This window comes from Pristiophorus japonicus, chromosome 19 (assembly GCF_044704955.1).
Source record: "Pristiophorus japonicus isolate sPriJap1 chromosome 19, sPriJap1.hap1, whole genome shotgun sequence".
In the NCBI taxonomy this organism is placed as follows: domain Eukaryota; kingdom Metazoa; phylum Chordata; class Chondrichthyes; family Pristiophoridae; genus Pristiophorus; species Pristiophorus japonicus.
In genome coordinates this window covers 16,993,458-17,012,189 of record NC_091995.1, presented here as the reverse complement: position 1 = coordinate 17,012,189, position 18,732 = coordinate 16,993,458, and the positions used below count along the sequence as shown (strand labels likewise).

Below are 18,732 nucleotides of genomic sequence, written 5' to 3'. Positions count from 1 at the left end.
AGGCACATCCAGGAAGTCCCAAGCTCCGTCACTCTGACTGACCGGTGCAAGACCCAAAGAGCCAGTGTGCAGTAACTCACCTGAATGGGCACAGCCTGCTGCAGTACCACGGGTGAAGCGTAATGGGACATTGGCCTCACCACGTGCAGGTGACGAGGAGTATTCGCCGCCAGGTTACACCGGAGGTCGGACAGAGCCACGAAGGTGTTGCCCAAGTAACGAAGGGCTTCTCCAACAAGGTTTATGATCCTCTGGTCTTCTTCTCTGCCTTCAGTCTGTTGGAAGGAAGGGTGAAAAAGGCTACGATAAATAAACAATTAAGCACAAACATTTCTCAGCTTATTTCTCCCCTTCTCCAGTTTCCCTCCATCAGTTCAGGTGGGGGCAGCTGGCCGATTTAAACCTTATCAGCAAGTTGGCCACTCCCCCAATTGCAGCAATCTTAATTGCCAGGCCGACTGAAATTGGCTAACGCGGACTTGGGATCCATTGCAGGAGGACCATCCTGGCCTGTGGTGCTACATAGGGCTGTGCCTTTGCACAATATAAACTCAACCTTCAGTTCTCCTGAGGTGCCAACTCTTCCGGGGCTACAGTTCCACACCAACTCTCATCAATACACTAAGGTCATCCAAAACTCTCTTGCCCGTATCCGAACTCCTATCAAGTTCTGTTCACCCTTCCCCCCTCCACTCCACATTGGCTCCTGGTCCAGCAATGACCCGATTTAAAAATTCTCATCCTGGTTTTCAAATCGCTCCATGGCCTAGTCCCTCCCTATCTCTGCCCCCTCCTCCAGCACTACAGCACTCGGAGATTCTCTGCGCACCTCCAATTCTGTCCTCCTCTGCATCTCTCATTTTAATCGCTCCACCATTGGTGGCCGTGCCTTCAGCTGCCGAGGCCCTAAGCTCTGGAATTCCCTCCCTGAACCTTCTCCGCTTCTGTCTCCTCCTTTAAGACACTCCTTGACCAAGCTCTGCCCATATATCTCCCTATGTGGCTCGATATCAAATGTTGTTTGATATCAAATGTTGTTTGATAATCGCTGCTGTGCAGCACCTTGGGGCGTTTTACTACGTTAAAGGCGCTATATGAATGTAAGTTGTTGTTATTGCCCCAAGTGACGATCCTTCAAATGTGAGCCCTAGACAGCGAGTCACGCTGACACACTTTCAGGTGGGGGACAGCTGGCTGATTTAAAGCCTACCAGCAGCAAGGGCCACCCCCGCCCCCGCCTCGCCAATTGCAGCAATCTTAATTGCCAGGCCAACAGAGATCGGCTAACGCAGGCTTGGGATCAATTGCAGGAGGACTATCATGGTCTGTGGTGCTACATTAGGCTGTGCCTTGGCACAACAGGCCTTTTTATAAAATCAACAGTAAAACAATCAAGCTGTTGTTGTTCTGATCAAAAGCCATTTAAAAAAAAAAAGTAATGCTACTTTGGGAAATGGTTCAAAGTTGAGAAACTGCAGGGTTCACCGGCAGACGACATGAAGCTGCATGACTGCAGGTCCTCAGCCAGCTTGCACATCGACATGCTTTCAGACACGAGCTGTTGGGACAGGGATCTGGAACCCGAATGATTTACCGTCTTCTCCATCCAAGGGGCACTGAACAATGCTCCCTGGAAACTGCACTTGGTTCCGCACGGCCTGTTTCTTTAAACCCGCGGTCCCTTTAAATTTTTTGCGCAAAAGTCGGCGAGTGTCATCACGTGGGATTTTTTGGATTACTGCGCGGCCATGCTGCGCCCACCTTGGCGGGAACATTGGCACTGAGGCCGACTGAAGCTCCACCAGGTACCACTCAGCGCAGACCAGAGCTGGACAGCCTAGTTACAAAGTGGGCACTGAATTTAGCAACCAAATCATCAAAGTGCGGTGGGGGTGCGGGGCACAATTTGCACACAACTGTACAACTATTTTGTAAACACTGTATTCCCTGCAATATAATCAGGTTAAGGGATGAGTTGACTGAGGTTTGTAGGATTTTGAAAGGAATTGATCGGGTAGAGAGAAACATTTTCCCACTGGTGGGGGAAGTCGAGGACAAGGGGAGACAACCTTAAAATCAGAGCCAGGCCATTCAGGACAGAAGTTAGGAGAGACTTCTTCACGCAAAGGGTGGTAAAAGTGTGGAACTCTGGCCCACAAAAAGCATTAGATGCTCACTCAATTAATAATTTTTAATCTGAGACAGATAGGTTTTATGCGAGCCAAGGGTATTAAGGGTTGTGGAGCCAAGACGGGTGGATGGAGTTAAGTCACAGATCAGCAGTGATCTCATTGATTGGCGGAACAGGCTCAAGGAGCTAAATGGCCTGCTACTGCTCCTAAACATTCCACTATTGGTTGAATAGATCAATTCTAATGGGAAACTGAAGAACAGATGAAAGAAAGAAATCGGAGCTAGTGTAGGCCATAGGGCCCCTCAAGCCTGATCCACCATTCAATATCATGGCTGAACTTCTACATCAACTCCATTGAAACATACACAACTCTTACACTGCTTGACAGGGTAGATGCCAGGAGGATGTTTCCTCTGGCTGTGGAGTCTAGAACCAGAGGTCACAGGCTCAGGATAAGGGGGTCGGCCATTTAGGACTGAGATGAGAAGAAAATTCTTCACTCAGAGGGTGGTGAACCTCTGGAATTCTCGACCCCAGAGGGCTGTGGAGGCTGAGTCATTTGAGTATATTCAAGACAGAGATCGATAGATATTTGGATATTATGGGAATCAAGGGGGATATGGGGATAGTGCAGGAAAGTGGAGTTGAGGTAGAAGATCAGCCATGATCTCATTGAAGGGCAGAGCAAGCTCGAGGGGCTGTATGGCCTGCTTCTGCTCCTATTTCTTAAGTTCTTATTACGCTGCCCTATCCCCTCATCCGAGTTGCTTCGTGTCAAAAAAACCTATTTCAGCCTTGAATTTACTCAATGACTTGAGCATCCACAGCCTTCTGATGTCGAGAATTCCAAAGATTCACCACCCTCTGAGTGAAGAAATTTCACATCTCAATCCTAAAGGCCGACCCCTTATCCCGAGGGAATGATTTGAAAGCTGAAAAACGTCAACTTGCAGATAAAAGCTGCAGAAAGGAGAGGTTACAATTCGGCGGCCGTACGTTGTTGTTGTAGTCGGCGGTGGTGGCTGTGCTCAGGATCTCCTGGTACCTCTGCACGAATGGCTGCAGTCTGGCCTCCACTCGCTGGAGCTCGGTCAGCACCTCGAGGTACTCTGTGGGGGACGGGTGGCTGGGGATAAAGCATGAAGTCAATCAGCGCACAAATTCTGAACAACAGCCTGCTCAGCTTCCTCAGTTTCTTCTCCCCCCACCACCCCCCCCCACCTCCCCCCCCAAAAAAAACCCGCTTTCCCCCATTGAAACAGTCTGCTTCAATGTCCTTCCCATTTGGGTTAAAAAAGAAAGTTCCCTTCTTAATCCTAAATTTAATATTTTGAAACTAGCGACCCATGGGATTTGAACCCTTTTCCTGCAATAGTTTTGTCAACTCATAGAAATTTACAGCACGGAAGATGGCCATTAAAGCCCATCGTGTCTACGCCGACCAACAAAGAGCTGTCCAGCCCAATCCCACGTTCCAGCTCTTGGCCCGTAAGCCCTGTAGGTTACGGCACTTCAAGTGCACATCCAAGTACTTTTTAAAAGTGGTGAGGGTTCCTGCCTCTACCACCCTTTCAGGCAGTGAGTTCCAGACCCCCACAAGCCTCTGGTTTGAGGATTTCCCCTCAAACCCCCTCTAAACCTTCTACCAATTACTTTTTGGAATGGTGCAAGGGGGAGGGATTCAAATTCCTGGGACATTGGAACCGGTTCTGGGGGAGGTGGGACCAGTACAAACCGGACGGCCTGCACCTGGGCAGGACCGGAACCGAAGCCCTAGGCGGAGTGTTTGCTAGTGTTATTGGGAAGGGGTTAAACTAAAATGGCAGGGGGATGGGAATCTATGCAGGGAGACAGAGGGAAGTAAAAAGGGGGCAGAAGCAAAAGGTAGGAAGGAGAAAAGCAAGAGTGGAGGGCAGAGAAATCAAGGGCAAAAATCAAAAAGGGCCACATTACAACATAATTCAAAAAGGACGAAAAGTGTTAAAAAAACAAGCCTGAAGGCTTGTTTCAATGCGAGGAGCATTCATAATAAGGTGGATGAATTGACTGCACAGATAGCTGTTAACGGGTATGATGTAATTGGGATGACGGAGACATGGCTCCAGAGTAACCAAGGCTGGGAACTCAACATCCAGGGATATGCAATATTCAGGAAGGACAGACAGGAAGGAAAAGGAGGTGGGGTAGCGTTACTGGTTAAAGAGGAGATTAACGCAATAGCAAGGAAGGATATTAGCGTGGATGATGTGGAATCTATATGGGTAGAGCTGCGAAAGGGCAGAAAACATTAGTGGGAGTTGTGTACAGACCACCAAACGGTAGTAGGGAGGTTGGGGATGGCATCAAACAGGAACTTAGGTACGTGTGCAATAAGGGTACAGCAGTTATCATGGGTGACTTTTATGTAAAACAGAAAGGGGGAGAAATCCCGATTGAACCTCCTGGGCAGACCCATCGACGCCGTCGGAACCGACACTTACTTGGGCCCAGGCGGGGCTTCTTCAGTCTGCGTGGTAGCAGAGGACAAGCCCACGTTGGGTTCGGTGCCTTCCGACGTGCTTGCATTCTCCTCGGAGCTGCCCTCAGCCCCGGCTCCTGGGGGCGGGGCTGCTGTGGCGGCTCCTGGGGGCGGGGCTGCTGCTGTGGCTTCTGGGGGCGGGGCTGCTGCTGTGGCGGCTCCTGGGGGCGGGGCTGCTGCTGTGGCGGCTCCTGCTGTGGCTCCTGGGGGCGGGGCTGCTGCTGTGGCTCCTGGGGGCGGGGCTGCTGCTGTGGCTCCTGGGGGCGGGGCTGCTGCTGTGGCTCCTGGGGGCGGGGCTGCTGCTGTGGCTCCTGGGGGCGGGGCTGCTGCTGTGGCTCCTGGGGGCGGGGCTGCTGCTGTGGCTCCTGGGGGCGGGGCTGCTGCTGTGGCTCCTGGGGGCGGGGCTGCAGCGGCGGCTCCTTGTGGCTCTGTGCTGGATGTTTCCATGGTCTCTCCTGCTGCCGGTGCGGCTGGTACTCCGGCTTCTCCCGCCGAGCCTGTGGCACCCACAGGGCTCTGTGCTCCCTCCTGCGCGGTGCCGTTGGTATGACCCTGGGAAAGGTTTTTAAACAATGCGGTTTACTTGGTAGAAAACATAACCAGACTGGACAATGCTCGCCTGAAGCGACTGAAAGTAATACGCACAGGAAGAGGCCGACAGGCAGCCCTCAATTATCCGTACACGGATCCAACGGAAAACCATTGTAACGGGATTGAAAATTCTGTTGCTAACAAGTGAAAAGACGGCCCCAAATAATTTGGAAAAAATCACCTTCCAAACACTGTGCTCATTTGTACTTGCTCATTCTCTCTCTTACACAATCTCTCTCTCTCTTTCACACTCTCCCTGGCTGAAGGGACCCCATACCGGCCGCTTCTATCGCAGGCTGAAAGGACTCTACACCGGCCCGGGCCAAAAGGACCCTGCACCGGATTCGGGGGGACTCCGGGTCGACCTGCCAAAGGGTCTCTCCCACACTCACTCACCATAAAAATCTCCCTCCTCTGCCCGTGTGTGTGTGTGTGCGTGTGTGTGTGTGTGTATGTGCGCACGCGCTCCTGCAGCCGCTGTCTCTCGCGGCCGCCGCTGACGTTGGGAACGGGGGCAGTGCTGGCACCAGGTTCCAGGCACAGAACCTGTACATGCATGCTGATAATGTCCATCTTTTGTTACTGCTTGTAGCTGATTGTATTGATTCATTAAAAGTTTTAAATGTAAACTCGCCCGAACGATCGGATTTATTTATTAAAGTTTTAACTTTAAAATGTAGACTCCCCCTAACGGAAAAATCGTTTACCCGGAATAGCCCAATCCCCGAGGGACCCGGATAATCGAGAGTTGCCTGTATTTTCGTTCCACCATTTTGCTATCCATGGCAATGACCCTGCCACCTCTCTATGTAGCTTTAATACTCTTACTTCCCCAGTATCTCTGATGAAAGGTCATCAAACTGGAATGTTAACTCTGTTTTGTTCGCAACAGATGCTCCCTACCTGCTGAGTGTTTCCAGCATTTTCTGTTTTCATTTACTAGAATGGCACCAGGGATGAGGGACATCAATCTATGTGAGAAGTGGGGGCTGTTCGCCTTAGAGCAGAGATGAGGTTTGATAGGTGTTCAAAATCACGGAGGGATTAAATAAAGGATTTGTTCCACATGGCAGAAGGGCCGGTAACCAGAGGACACAGGTTCAAGGTGACTGGCCAAAGAACCAGAGGAAATATTATTTTACACAGCGAGCTGTTGGGATCTGGAACACACTGCCTGAAAGGGTGGTAGAAGCAGATTCAATAGTAACATTCGAAAGGGAATTGGATGAATACTTGAAGGGGAAAAAATTTGGAGGGCTACAGGAGAAAAGAGCAGGGGGAGTGGGACTAACGGATAGCTCTTTCAAAGAGCCATCAGAACACGGTGGGCCGAATGGCCTCCTCTTGTGCTATAACATTCTGATTCTATTTCAGATTTCCAGCATCCGCATTATTTTGCTTTTGTTCCAGGTATCTCTGTTTGAAACATTTCAATTGATGCCTTCTGGAGCAGTGCAATATAAACGCACATAAAATCTTCAATTCACCTACAACTATAAATCCCTTTACACTAAAATGCTTGCCGCCTGTGTGACCTGTGTAAGGTCCTCCTCTTGTTTACTATTTGGCCAGCCTATAAAAACCAAACCCAAAGCAGTCATGATGATGATTCCCAATGTGGTCGTGGCAGGGGATAAATGTCGGTCACCAAACTCCAGGAGTGACAGCAAAGCAGGTTAAACAGCAGCAGCAAGTGTCTAACCAAAGTGGACTTCAGAGCAAAGCCACAGTAAATGTTAGGCTCTCGGGCCCGGACTACCCGTCATCTCGCAATGGAACAAACATTCAGTTCTTCCAGGAGTCCCAAGTGCAAATGGCTTCTTCAAATTAGTTTCCTCTCAGAGTGAGGCGAGTACATAAGAAAGAGGAGCAGGAGTAGACCATACGGCCCCTCGAGCCTGCTCCACCATTCAATAAGACCTGATCTTAGCCTCAAATTCACTTCCCCGCCTGCTCCCCATAACCCTTGATCCCCCTATAGTTGAAGAATTTGTCTATGTCAGCCTTGAATATATTCAATGACCCAGTCTCCACAGCTCTCTGGGTAGAGAATTCCACAGATTCACGACCCTCTGAGAAGAAAGTCCTCCTCATCTCCGTTTTAAAAGGGCTACTCCTTATTCTGAAATTATGCCCCCTAGTTCTAGATTTCCCCACGAGGGGAAACATCCGCTCAGCATCTTCAGGGTCAACTGAAGTTTCCGCATGATTCCCTAAATAAAACCCTTCAGAAAATCTAATGTCAGTTTATTTAACCTGCCTGGGCCCCAATCCGTAGGTAACATTCAGATGGTCTTAACAGTTGTGCCCCCCTGTATGCTACGCATTTTATTCTAAGTAAACACTTAAGAGTAAGAAAAGTTTGAGAGGGGTCGTACTTCATGCTCTTCCATTGTATGTAATATCAAGGGTAAAAGTTTAATGAAACTTGTCAACTCCACAAAGCCCTGCCACTAGGTGACGTCACTGGCAAGGATACGGGATTGGCTCTGCTGAACACAACGGGAAATAATCTGGAGCCAGAGGGCAGTCGACTGCTTTCCGGAGGAAGTCAGCTCCAAATCAACTCGAGCAGATGCAAAATTCCCAGCCATTGCAACATTAAAAAAATAAATTAAATTCCGCACCCCATAATAAATGGGAGGGCTGCAGGAGAAATAAAATGCACTTAATCCAAAGTCCTTTCACGTTATATGTATCTTGCACGATGCTTCGTAATTCAATCAAATTTCTCCCATCACCAGTGGCAGGCTTATAACTGCTAGTATCTCACCCTTGGGTAATGCAACTCAAATGCTCCCCCCAGACATAACTCAAGTTTGGAAGAACAGAATCTAGAACTACCCCAGAAATTTCAGCACAGACGGCAGCCAATCTGGCCATTGCGCCTGTGCCATACCAGCTCCAGATTGAAGCTGTCTACTCCAATCAATCCCATCTCTGTGTTCCCCATTCCGTACACTATTATTCCCCTTCAAGTGCTTATCTAATTCACTCTTAAATGCCGCGATTGACTTGGCTTCTTTCTGCATCTAACCTGTCCAATCCAGTTAGAATTTTATATGTTTCTATGAGGTCCCCTCTCATTCTTCTAAATTCCAGTGAATATATGCCCAGTCTTTCTTCATAAAACCCAGTTGCCCTTTTAAGGCTTTTTTCAGCTGTATTCCTACTTTCAAAAATCTGCACAGTGACACCCACTGTTTCTCTACTCAATAAAGAATTTTACCGGTTTAGCATATACATCCATTCTCCTCTTTTTCACAAAGATATCATCCTTCACATTTATCTGCATTGAAGTGCATTTGCCACACACCTGCCCACTCCCCTAACTGGTTGAAGTGCTCCTGCAACCTCCTGTGGTCAGGCTTCTAACTTGGAGTCATCAAACTAAAACATCATTGCCTTTGTATCTTATAAAATAAAGAGAAAGCCCAACACAGATCCCTGGAGCACACCACTAGTTACATCTCACCAGTCCAAGAAACCTCCCATTTACTCCTAACTCCCTAGCCTATAAGCCAACCCTACTAACCATGCTACTATTTTACCTTTAACACCACGTGTCTCAATGGTATCGGCGGGCATTTCACACTGCTGAAATTGACGGCGGGAGTTTCACACAGCCATCATTACACTTTACTGAACCACCCAGCTGCGACACGCTCACATCTAGAAATAAGACATTTTAAACGCGGGGTGTTCCACAAAACAGAAGTTTGCTCCTCACCTCCAGTCTGTTCAAGATCCCCTGAATGTCTCTCAGCATGTGCTGTGCCAGGACTAGTCGAACTCTTGGCTCACTCTGTGAAAACAGAAAGACAAGTATCATCAGCGCCGAATACCTTTTGTACTACCCCCCCCACCGCACCGTCATGAGGCCTGGCTTTTCTTCCAACACATCTTTGTGCTAATGGAGAACGGTGCTACGTGTTACTCTGCGTGGAGACGGTTATATTTAAAAGCAGGCGCTCTTGTAAGCACGAGCGTTAGCTGAATTCTGTACACCGTGGCAGGGCAGATTGAGCGTTGCGCGAGGAAGATGACAACCACGGAGAGTGCACGCCCATGGTGGACCAGCTGAAAAACAAACCGGTTCTGATTTCAAGGGGGGGGGGGGGGGGAAACGACGGGGACGCGGGAGGGAGGGAATCCCCTCGCCGTTATATCAAAAAGTCAATCACCGAGCGATCATCATTTTATCCTGTTCTAGTCACACACCGGTTTCGATTTTGAGCACCGCAGACAAATGATCCCAACTGAGGTGGAATCAGCAACATAACCGCGAGGGGCACAAGATCGCACGCACGCGACATTTGCTTTCCGAACGCTCCTGGGCTCTGACCACCCCTCTTCCCCGATGACAGCAGCAAGGTCCGTGCAACTTAACAACGGCAAAGGTGGCCACAGATTGGTTCACAGCCAGAATACAGAGGGTGGTTCTGGTGCACGTACCGCCACTTGGCTTCTGCGGCAACGGTGCAAAATCAGCTGCTGCTGGCACCGAGCAGCTTATGTTGTGCAGGTTTGGCTCAGTCAGCAAGCTTGCCAGGATGAAAACAAAGAGGCTCCCATTCCGTTGGTAAATAGCACCGGTGGTGGGGGGGGGGGGGCGGGGGGGGGGAAGCGTTCACAGTAATTAGGGATTGAAATGCATTAGGTCTGTGTAAATCTGTGGGAAAACCAGTACAGTCATAGCGTCACTATCACCATTTTCAGCGAATTACATCAGAATTTACAGCAGAGAAACAGGCCATTTGGCCCAACTGGTCACTGCCGCTATTTATGCTCCACATGATCCTCCTCCCTCCTTTTCATCTAACCGGAGCAGCATCACCTTCCATTCCTTTCTCGCTAATGTGCTTATCCAACTTCCCTTTAAATGTGTCTATGCTATTCGCCTCAACCACTCCATGTAGAAGCGACTCTCACGTTCTAACCACTCTCTGGGTAAAGATGCTGCCCTTGAATTGCTTATTGGATTTCTTGTATTTATGTTGCCTAGTTATGGACTCCCCAAAAGTGGAAACATCATCTCTACGTCGACCATATCAAACACCTGCATAATTTTAAAGACTTATATTAGGTCAGCCCTCAGGCTTTTTATCTTTCCGTTCAGCCTTTCCTGATTGTTATAATCCCTCAGTTCTGGTATCACGTGGTAAACCTTTTTGGCACCTTGTACAGTACCTCTATTATTTCAAAATAATGTTGCCACTTAGTCAGGCCCCTCATGTCTCTCCCCAAGTCAAGAGGGAAAAGCAGACAATATCCGTCTAAGCCACTGCTAATTTCATTAGGTAACAGTTTGCTGGGAGGTGTGCAAGAAACTCCGGGCGAGTGCCGAGCATTTACTGAACTCATCAGAGAGAGAGCGCATACATGTTTTTAATCTGCAGACTCGAGATTTCAAACCAGACCGAGACACAGAAAAGACCAGCCGTGTCTCAATTGATCCAGGGTTTGTGCCTCTGCCGCCCTAGCAGATAGTTCGCTCGTCCTCCTACTGACGATACAATGAGCGAGGTTACAGGGAAAATCAGTGCTCTCGCTCTCTCCGCAACCCAGGCGAGAAAGGAATCGGATACAAGCCTGCCACCTCCCACCATATGGCATGCCATATTGCACCATGTACCGTGATACTGAAATGCCCATTGCCAGTTTCCTTTAACCATTAGAACATAATAGGAGCAGCAGTAGGCCATCTGGCCCCTCGGGCCTGCTCTGCCATTCAATATGTCACATGTCAGCAGATCGCACGAGGCAGTATAAACAATGCCCTTTCACAAGACGTCCACACACACACCTGCATAATTTTAACAAGAAAGTGGTTAAAAGCAGAGTGCAATCAGCTGCTAGACTCTGGGCTCCTCTCCTCCTCCCTAACCCAGGGACATCAAAGGATAATTGTAGTATCCCACCATAATGACTGAGATTGACGAAGCCAGTACAAATTGGAGATCAACAGTGGTGAGGGTTCCAAGCCCGCATCAACTGGCACCACATTAGGCAGAGCACTTACTGAACTCAGAGAGAGAACGCCGACGTGTTTTTAATCTGCAGACTCTAGATTTCAAACCAGACCCTTGGACTTCCATGAGGAAGTCCCCAAGGTCATCGGATTTCGGTTCCGTCTCTGTTGGCTTATCAGCACGTGATGTGTGTTGCTGGTCACTGAGAGCATGGTTCCTGCAAAGATGGCACGGTCATCTTTTCAGGTACAGACCAACATTGTCGTTCAGAGGTCAGGACACAGCATCGGTTAGAGTGCCTCAATATTTGCAGAGGAAGCGTTTGAGAACCACTGAATGTTTGCACAAAGTATTAAGCATCCTTGCATTCCACACTTTTAAAAAGCCAAGTTTATAAAGAAATAAATGAAAGCAGAAAATGCTGGAAATACTCAGCAGGTCAAGCAGCATTTGTGGAGAGAAACAGAGTGAATTTTTCAGGCCCGTGACCCTTCGTCAGGTTCTGATGAAGGGTCACAGACCTGAGGCTTTAACCCCCGTTTCTCTCTTCTTAGATGCTGCGTGACCTGCTGAGATTTCCAGCATTTTCTGTTTTCATTTCAGATTCCAGCATCTGCAGTATTTTGCTTTTGTTTTAGTTTATAAAGACTTGCATTTATATTGCACGTTTCACAACCTCAGGACGATCCAATGCGCTTCACAGCCAATGAAGTACTTTTGAAGTGTAGACACTGTTGTGATGTGGGAAATGCAGTCGTCAATTTGCACCCAGCAAGCTCCCACAAACAACAATGTGATAACGGCCAGATAATCCTTTTTTTTTTGTGATGTTGATAGAGGGATAAATATTGGTCCAGGACACCGGGGAGAACGCCTCTGCTCTTCTTTGTAATAGTGCCATGGGATCTTTGACATCCACCTTAATGGGTTCATCCGAACGACAGTGCAGCACTCCCTCGGTACTTATTGAAGCCTTCAGACTAAAAACCCAATAGAAGTCCCGCCCAGAACATGGAAGACCAGCAAACAGGAAAATAACTTCCAAGGGTGAGGCGGAGAGAGCGAACCCCAAAAGGTTCAAACCAACCTTGATAGAGCTGACAGAAGTAGCACAGCGAGAAGGTGTGTAATTACGACAAGTGTGGGTTTGTAAGATGTGCAAATGAAACAATGAAAGTGCCTTCAATACACAAAACAAAATGCATAAATCGGCTGCTCACATTACGTATCCGGAGATGCACAAGGCAACATGTGGGCACAGCGCAAATAATTTCAATGCTTAAGACATTTGGAGACAGATTCCTGCTTTCGGGCTCTCAGTGAATCCATTCTCCTCCCCCATCTTTTCACCATGGAAACGGACTGGGGTCAGGGCTACATTCTGACCGAGCTCACCTCACACAACGTTGCACACAGTCTCTTCCCATTGCCACTGCACCTCCCCACCCTACATGCCAACTACAAGGAACATGGATCACTAAGACAGAAGAAGCATGGTCAAAGGTTGGAATGGACTGGCTGCTTGGAGGGGGGAGGTGGGAAAAGAATTAGAGGGAAGGGAAAAAAAAAGGGAGAGAGAGCGAAGTTACCTGGATGGGACTCTGCTCCACATTGATGTGCACATCCACCGACGATCCGTCACTCTTCAGGAGTGCAAGGGGAAGGAAGGAGAAAAGCACCAATCATAAAATAAGCAGCCACTCCCAGCCTCGACACACCTGTCAGAACCACCCCACTTGGCATTTCCGGCCCACTTGGCTACAAGTGAAGTTAGCAGGTGGCCTGACACGCTTTAACACGGCTCACTTCTGGAGGTCTCCGCACACTTGGAAAGGGAATCTCTCGAGGCGATCGCGGAGGAAGGGTCACTGAGCCACGCGTGCATTGTGCTGAGAGAAATCTCTCTCAGACACTTGGTTTGCATCGACGTTCCTGGGCATCATTTGCAGATTCCAGCCAGAGCAGAAACTCCAATTTGAATATGGGACGAATCAAGTATAGAGCTCCTGTTAAATGTGTGCACCTGCTACATGGAATGATCAAGAAGCTACAACCTAATCTGAGGTTTCCATAGCACTGTCTTGGCAAAAATCTAACTTCGCTGCATACACGTGAACAACAATCACTAGACTTTAAACATTAATTGCGTACAACACACTCTCGGACATTTCTGAGAGATGGTGAAACGGTGCCATAAAAATGCGAGCGTAGTTCATATCTTGACAATGCCATCGGGTAAAACAAAGGCTTGCATTTATATAGCACCTTTCACAACCACTGGGCCTCTCAAAGCGCTTTACAGCCAATGAAGTACTTTTGTAATGCAGGGAAACACGGCAGCCAGTTTGTATACAGCAAGGTTCCACAAACAGCAATGAGATCATCTGTTTTAGGTGTTGTTTGAGAGATGAATGTTAGCCAGGACACCGGGGATAACGCCCCTGCCACGAGACCTTTTACATCCATCTGAGGGGGGCCTTGGTTTAACATCTCATCCGAAAGACGGCACCTCCGACAGTGCAGCAATCCTTCAGCCTTGCGCTGGGAGTGTCAGCCTGGATTATGTGCTCATGTCGGGAGTGGGACTTTGAACCCACAACCGGGATCAGTTACCTGGTTTATTCTTAAATGTGCAGAATAGTGAGTGGGAAATCAAATAAAATGTATTCAATCAGGGTTCTAGTAGCTCAGGAGCAGGGAAGATAGAACAATCAATGGAGACCAGACGTGGGACTTTCAGATCGCCAGTGAGTTTTTACTGCAGACGACAGCTAGTTTTAAAATTGAGAATTTGCGATTATGGCAGTCTCAGGCACAGAGAATGTTGTGAAAAATGTAAAACTGCCACACTGGTGCAGGAGGGGATGCTCGGAGATGGAGGATAAGGCGTAGAGCTGGGGCAGATCAGAAAGAGTTTTAGGCTGCATCATCCCAGGCTGTAACTGTCCTTGGAATGCTTTGATGGGACATCTAAGAGGGAACTTTACCGAGGGAACTCGTATTGTACCAGACCTGGGAATGTTTGATGGAGCAGTGCAGAAGGAGCTTTATTCGGTGTCTAACCTGACCAGGAAGTGTTCAATAAAGCAGGGAGCTGTGCACTCATTTAAGTTGCCGTTGTATCTGAACAGCGAGCTGCCGACGATCCAGTATGGAAAGAGTTAATGCTGTTGCTAACCAAAGGTGTACCTAACCTAGGAGTCCTCATTGGGACATTGCAGAAGCGGCGTTGTGAGATTTTGCTGCCCTAGAAGTGTTTTTTGGAGCAGTGCAACTGCATCCAACAATCCTGGATTCAGGTGAATTTATAATGGGGAACAAAGAAATGGCAGACCAGTTGAACAAATATTTTGGTTCTGTCTTCACAAAGGAAGACACAAATAACCTTCTGGAAATACTAGGAGATCGAGGGTCTAGTGAGAAGGAGGGACTGAAGGAAATCCTTATTAGGCGGGAAATTGTGTTAGGGAAATTGATGGGATTGAAGGCCGATAAATCTCCAGGGCCTGATAGTCTGCATCCCAGAGTACTTAAGGAAGTAGCCCTAGAAATAGTGCATGCATTGGTAATCATTTTCCAACAGTCTATCGACTCTGGATCAGTTCCTATGGACTGGAGGGTAGCTAATGTAACACTACTTTTTAAAGAAAGGAGAGAGAGAAAACGTGTAATGTTAGACCAGTTAGCCTGACATCAGTAGTGGGGAAAATGTTGGAATCAATTATTAAAATGAAATCGTAGCGCATTTGGAAAGCAGTGACCGGATCGGTCCAAGTCAGCATGGATTTATGAAAGGGAAATCATGCTTGACAAATCTTCTGGAACTTTTTGAGGATGTAACTAGTAGAGTGGACAAGGGAGAACCAGTGGATGTGGTGTATTTGGACTTTCAAAAGGCTTTTGACAAGGTCCCACACAAGAGATTGGTGTGCAAAATTAAAGCACAATGTATTGGGGGTAAAGTATTCACGTGGATAGAGAACTGGTTGGCAGACAGGAGGCAGAGAATCGGGATAAATGGATCCTTTTCAGAATGGCAGGCAGTGACTAGTGGCGTGCCGCAGGGCTCAGTGCTGGGACCCCAGCTCTTTACAATATACATTAATGATTTAGATGAAGGAATTGAGTGTAATATCTCCAAGTTTGCAGATGACACTAAGCTGGGTGGCGGTGTGAGCTGTGAGGACGACGCTAAGAGGCTGCAGGGTGACTTGGACAGGTTAGGTGAGTGGGCAAATGCATGGCAGATGCAGTATAATGTGGCTAAATGTGAGGTTATCTACTTTGAGGGCAAAAACTCGGAGGCAGATTATCTGAATGGCGGCGGATTAGGAAAAGGGGAGGTGCAAGAGACCTGGGTGTCATGGTACATCAGTCATTGAAAGGTGGCATGCAGGTACAGCAGGCGGTGAAGGCGGCAAAAGGTACGTTGGCCTTCATAGCTAGGGGATTTGAGTATAAGAACAGAGAGGTCTTACTGCAGTTGTACAGGGCCTTCGTGAGGCCTTACTTGGAATAGTGTGTTCAGTTTTGGTCTCCTAATCTGAGGAAGGACGTTCTTGCTATTGAGGGAGTGCATTGAAGGTTCACCAGACTGATTCCCAGGATGGCAGGGCTGATATATGAGGAGAGACTGGATCGACTGGGCCTGTATTCATTGGAGTTTAGAAGGATGAGAAGGGGATCTCATAGAAACATACAAAATTCTGATGGGACTGGACAGGTTAGATGCAGGAAGAATGTTCCCAATGTTGGGGGAAGTCCAGAACCAGAGGACAAAGTCTTAGGATAAGGGGTAAGCCATTTAGGACTGAGATGAGGAGAAACTTCTTCACTCAGAGAGTTGTTAACCTGTGGAATTCCCTACCGCAGAGAGTTGTTGATACCAGTTCATTGGATATATTCATGAGGAAGTTAGATATGGCCCTTACGGCTAAAGGGATCAAGGGGTATGGAGAGAAAGCAAGAAAGGGGTACTGAGATGAATGATCAGCCATGATCCTATTGAATGGTGGTGCAGGCTCGAAAGGCCGAATTTTCTGTGACCTCGTAAAGTTTTACCACCTCAAAGGGGCAAGGTGGCAGTCTTGCAAGATGGTCTTGCAAATTCCAAAACAGGCAAAGGAGTGAACACACCTCTTAGTCGGTGTGTACTATAATCATTAGCCAATGCTGAATCAAGCCAAGTTCATGTTCACTAAAATGTTCGTGATTCCATCGAGGCAAAAAGCTGAACTATTAAAATGAAGTACAATCCCTAAAAGAAACACTGCAACTAGACATCGAAAACAAGAGTTCATCTCCAAATCTTCCCATTCTCTACCAGTTCCAAAATCCAGATTATAATAGCGGACTGCAAACAGCTCAGTGCAAACTTGAGGAACAGCAGCTGATCTTTCGATGAGGCACTTTACAGCCGTCTGCCCTCAACATCGAGCTTAACAATTTCAGTTATATAACCACTGCTCCCATTTTCTCGAGGAGCTGGTAATGGTTCTGCTGTAAGAGGGGTAAGTAAATCGTTAAAAATTTGACATTCTCAAGCGCTAATGGGTGGCGCCATACCAACAAATTATTAGCCCTTAATGTTTCAGGGTGATGGCCATTCATCAGAGCTGGAAGGTGTTTGAGATTTAACAGTATTGTAAGCAAATGCAGAGCCAAGGAAAAAGGAGAGTTGGGTGGGGAGTGGAAAGAACTAAAGGGAAAGTTTGCGATAGGGTGGAAGGCAGGAGTGATTAAATGACAAAAGGGATGATGGTGCAAGGCAAAAGACGGCGGTAATGGGACAAGTAAAGAAACCGAAGATGGTTCCTGCTATCTGAGAAAATAGCAGAGGTTAAAATCTGAAATTACCGACATCCTAGTGCCCAAAGAGGTGAAGTCAGCCACCTGAAACCTGCAAAAAAAAATGGAATGGAGGCTACCAACAGGTTTCAGATGGTTAACCTCACCTCTTTAGGCACTAGGATGCTGGTGTCCTTGCGTCTCAACTTGAATAGTGCTACTGCGCCACCGCTCCAGGCCTTTAGCACCCTAAGTGGATTGTGGAACACTTCCCTTAGTGCTTCACTCCCTCTTGGGGCGCTAAAATGCAATATCCCGGGTTGGAGGCGGTAGACATCGACCATCGCTAAAGTTAGCATCCAGTATCACCGCCTCAAATCGGGCTATAACGAATTTCTAGCCCTAACTCTCTCTCCAAGTGTGGCTGTGTGACTTGCTGAGTGTGTCCAACATTTTCTGTTTTTAAGAACAGAGCTTAGAAGCGCTGTGCAGGATTAGCCTCAACCAGTTAAAATGTCACATTTACTTCTTGAAAAAAAACCTGAAATGGTGTGCATCGACAACCTCTTGTCAGAGAATCAGCCTGACGGACTTCGCCTTCCGCACTAGAGGATGAATTGAGGGGAGAGGAAAATCATAAGGCAAAGATTGTCAGCACGCAGAGCTGAATGATCGAGGTAAAGAAAAAGACTTGGATTTATAGCATGTCTTTCACGACCACCCGACGTCTCAAAGCGCTTTACAGCCAATGAAGTACTTTTGGAGTGTAGTCACTGTTGTAATGTGGGAAAGAGGTAGAGAAAAGCAATGCATACTGCAAGCATGAAACAAAAGTAAAACCCCTCAGAAAATTCAGGCAGTACACGGCAGGCCAGCCATCATTTGAACAGGTTAACATTTAGGATGAAAGACTTCATCAGGTTGAAGTTCTCCTTCAGTCGACAGCTGATCCTGTGTATTTACAGAATAGTTTTGTTTTGATCAGTTTGAAAAGGATTAACTCTGAATTATTCAGGAGATTCAGTGACAGGAAGTTTAAGTTGCAAAGCTGCTGCCTGCCGTTTTTTTTTTTAAATGTAAAAAGATATTTGGCAAAAGTTTTTATCCAGTGATTTTGGAACACAAACAATACATTAGATCCAACATGTTCACACCTCTTTCAGAAATCAACCCACCTTTTTAATTATATCCCTTAAATCCTTCTTTCTCGAGAAGGAATTCCTTTTTTATTTATACTGCCTGCTACCAAATTATTCCACAATTCCATTATCCTTCAGGTGAAAACGTTCCATTTCCTAACTGTGTCGCTTGCAATTTCCTCGGAGCAATTCCCTGAATAATCCTGGAGTTTTCCATTAGATTGTCTTGCTCCTTCCCAAAGGAGATGATCTCAATTTGCCTTAGTCTTTTCAGCCCGTGCACTGAATTCCATCCAGCAAGTACCTTAGCCGCGCAGGGAGGTCCCAAATTCGATCCCCAGGTCTGTGCAGAGTCTGCTAATCTCAGCACAGGGTGGTGGGCATGCTGCCACAGCATTGCTGGGTCGCGTGTGGGGAATGCGGAGCAAGAGCCAAGATTCCCCAGTCAGTCATCGTCATGCAGCGACTCCTACAGGAAGTGCGCGGGTGTTGGGCGAGGACAATTGTTGGGATCGCCTGTGATGGCCACTGTGGTGGAAGAGACTGCGGATGTTTACTTTCCAAGTACATGAATAACGAACCCTTTAGCAA

The 18,732-nt window shown here is 47.6% G+C and overlaps 1 protein-coding gene across 4 annotated transcripts in view; it reads right to left on the bottom strand.

Annotated features, from left to right (window-relative positions):
* LOC139229757 (large proline-rich protein BAG6-like) overlaps positions 1–18,732 on the bottom strand; it is a 110,663-nt gene that overhangs the window by 44,947 nt on the left and 46,984 nt on the right. For all 4 annotated transcript variants that reach the window (XM_070861324.1, XM_070861325.1, XM_070861327.1 and 1 more), the window contains 4 exons: positions 8,974–9,048; positions 4,615–5,204; positions 3,131–3,260; positions 81–275 (listed from right to left, as the gene is read on the bottom strand). In XM_070861324.1, the coding sequence (XP_070717425.1) occupies positions 81–275; positions 3,131–3,260; positions 4,615–5,204; positions 8,974–9,048 (990 nt within the window). The remainder of the gene's footprint in view (positions 1–80; positions 276–3,130; positions 3,261–4,614; positions 5,205–8,973; positions 9,049–18,732) is intronic.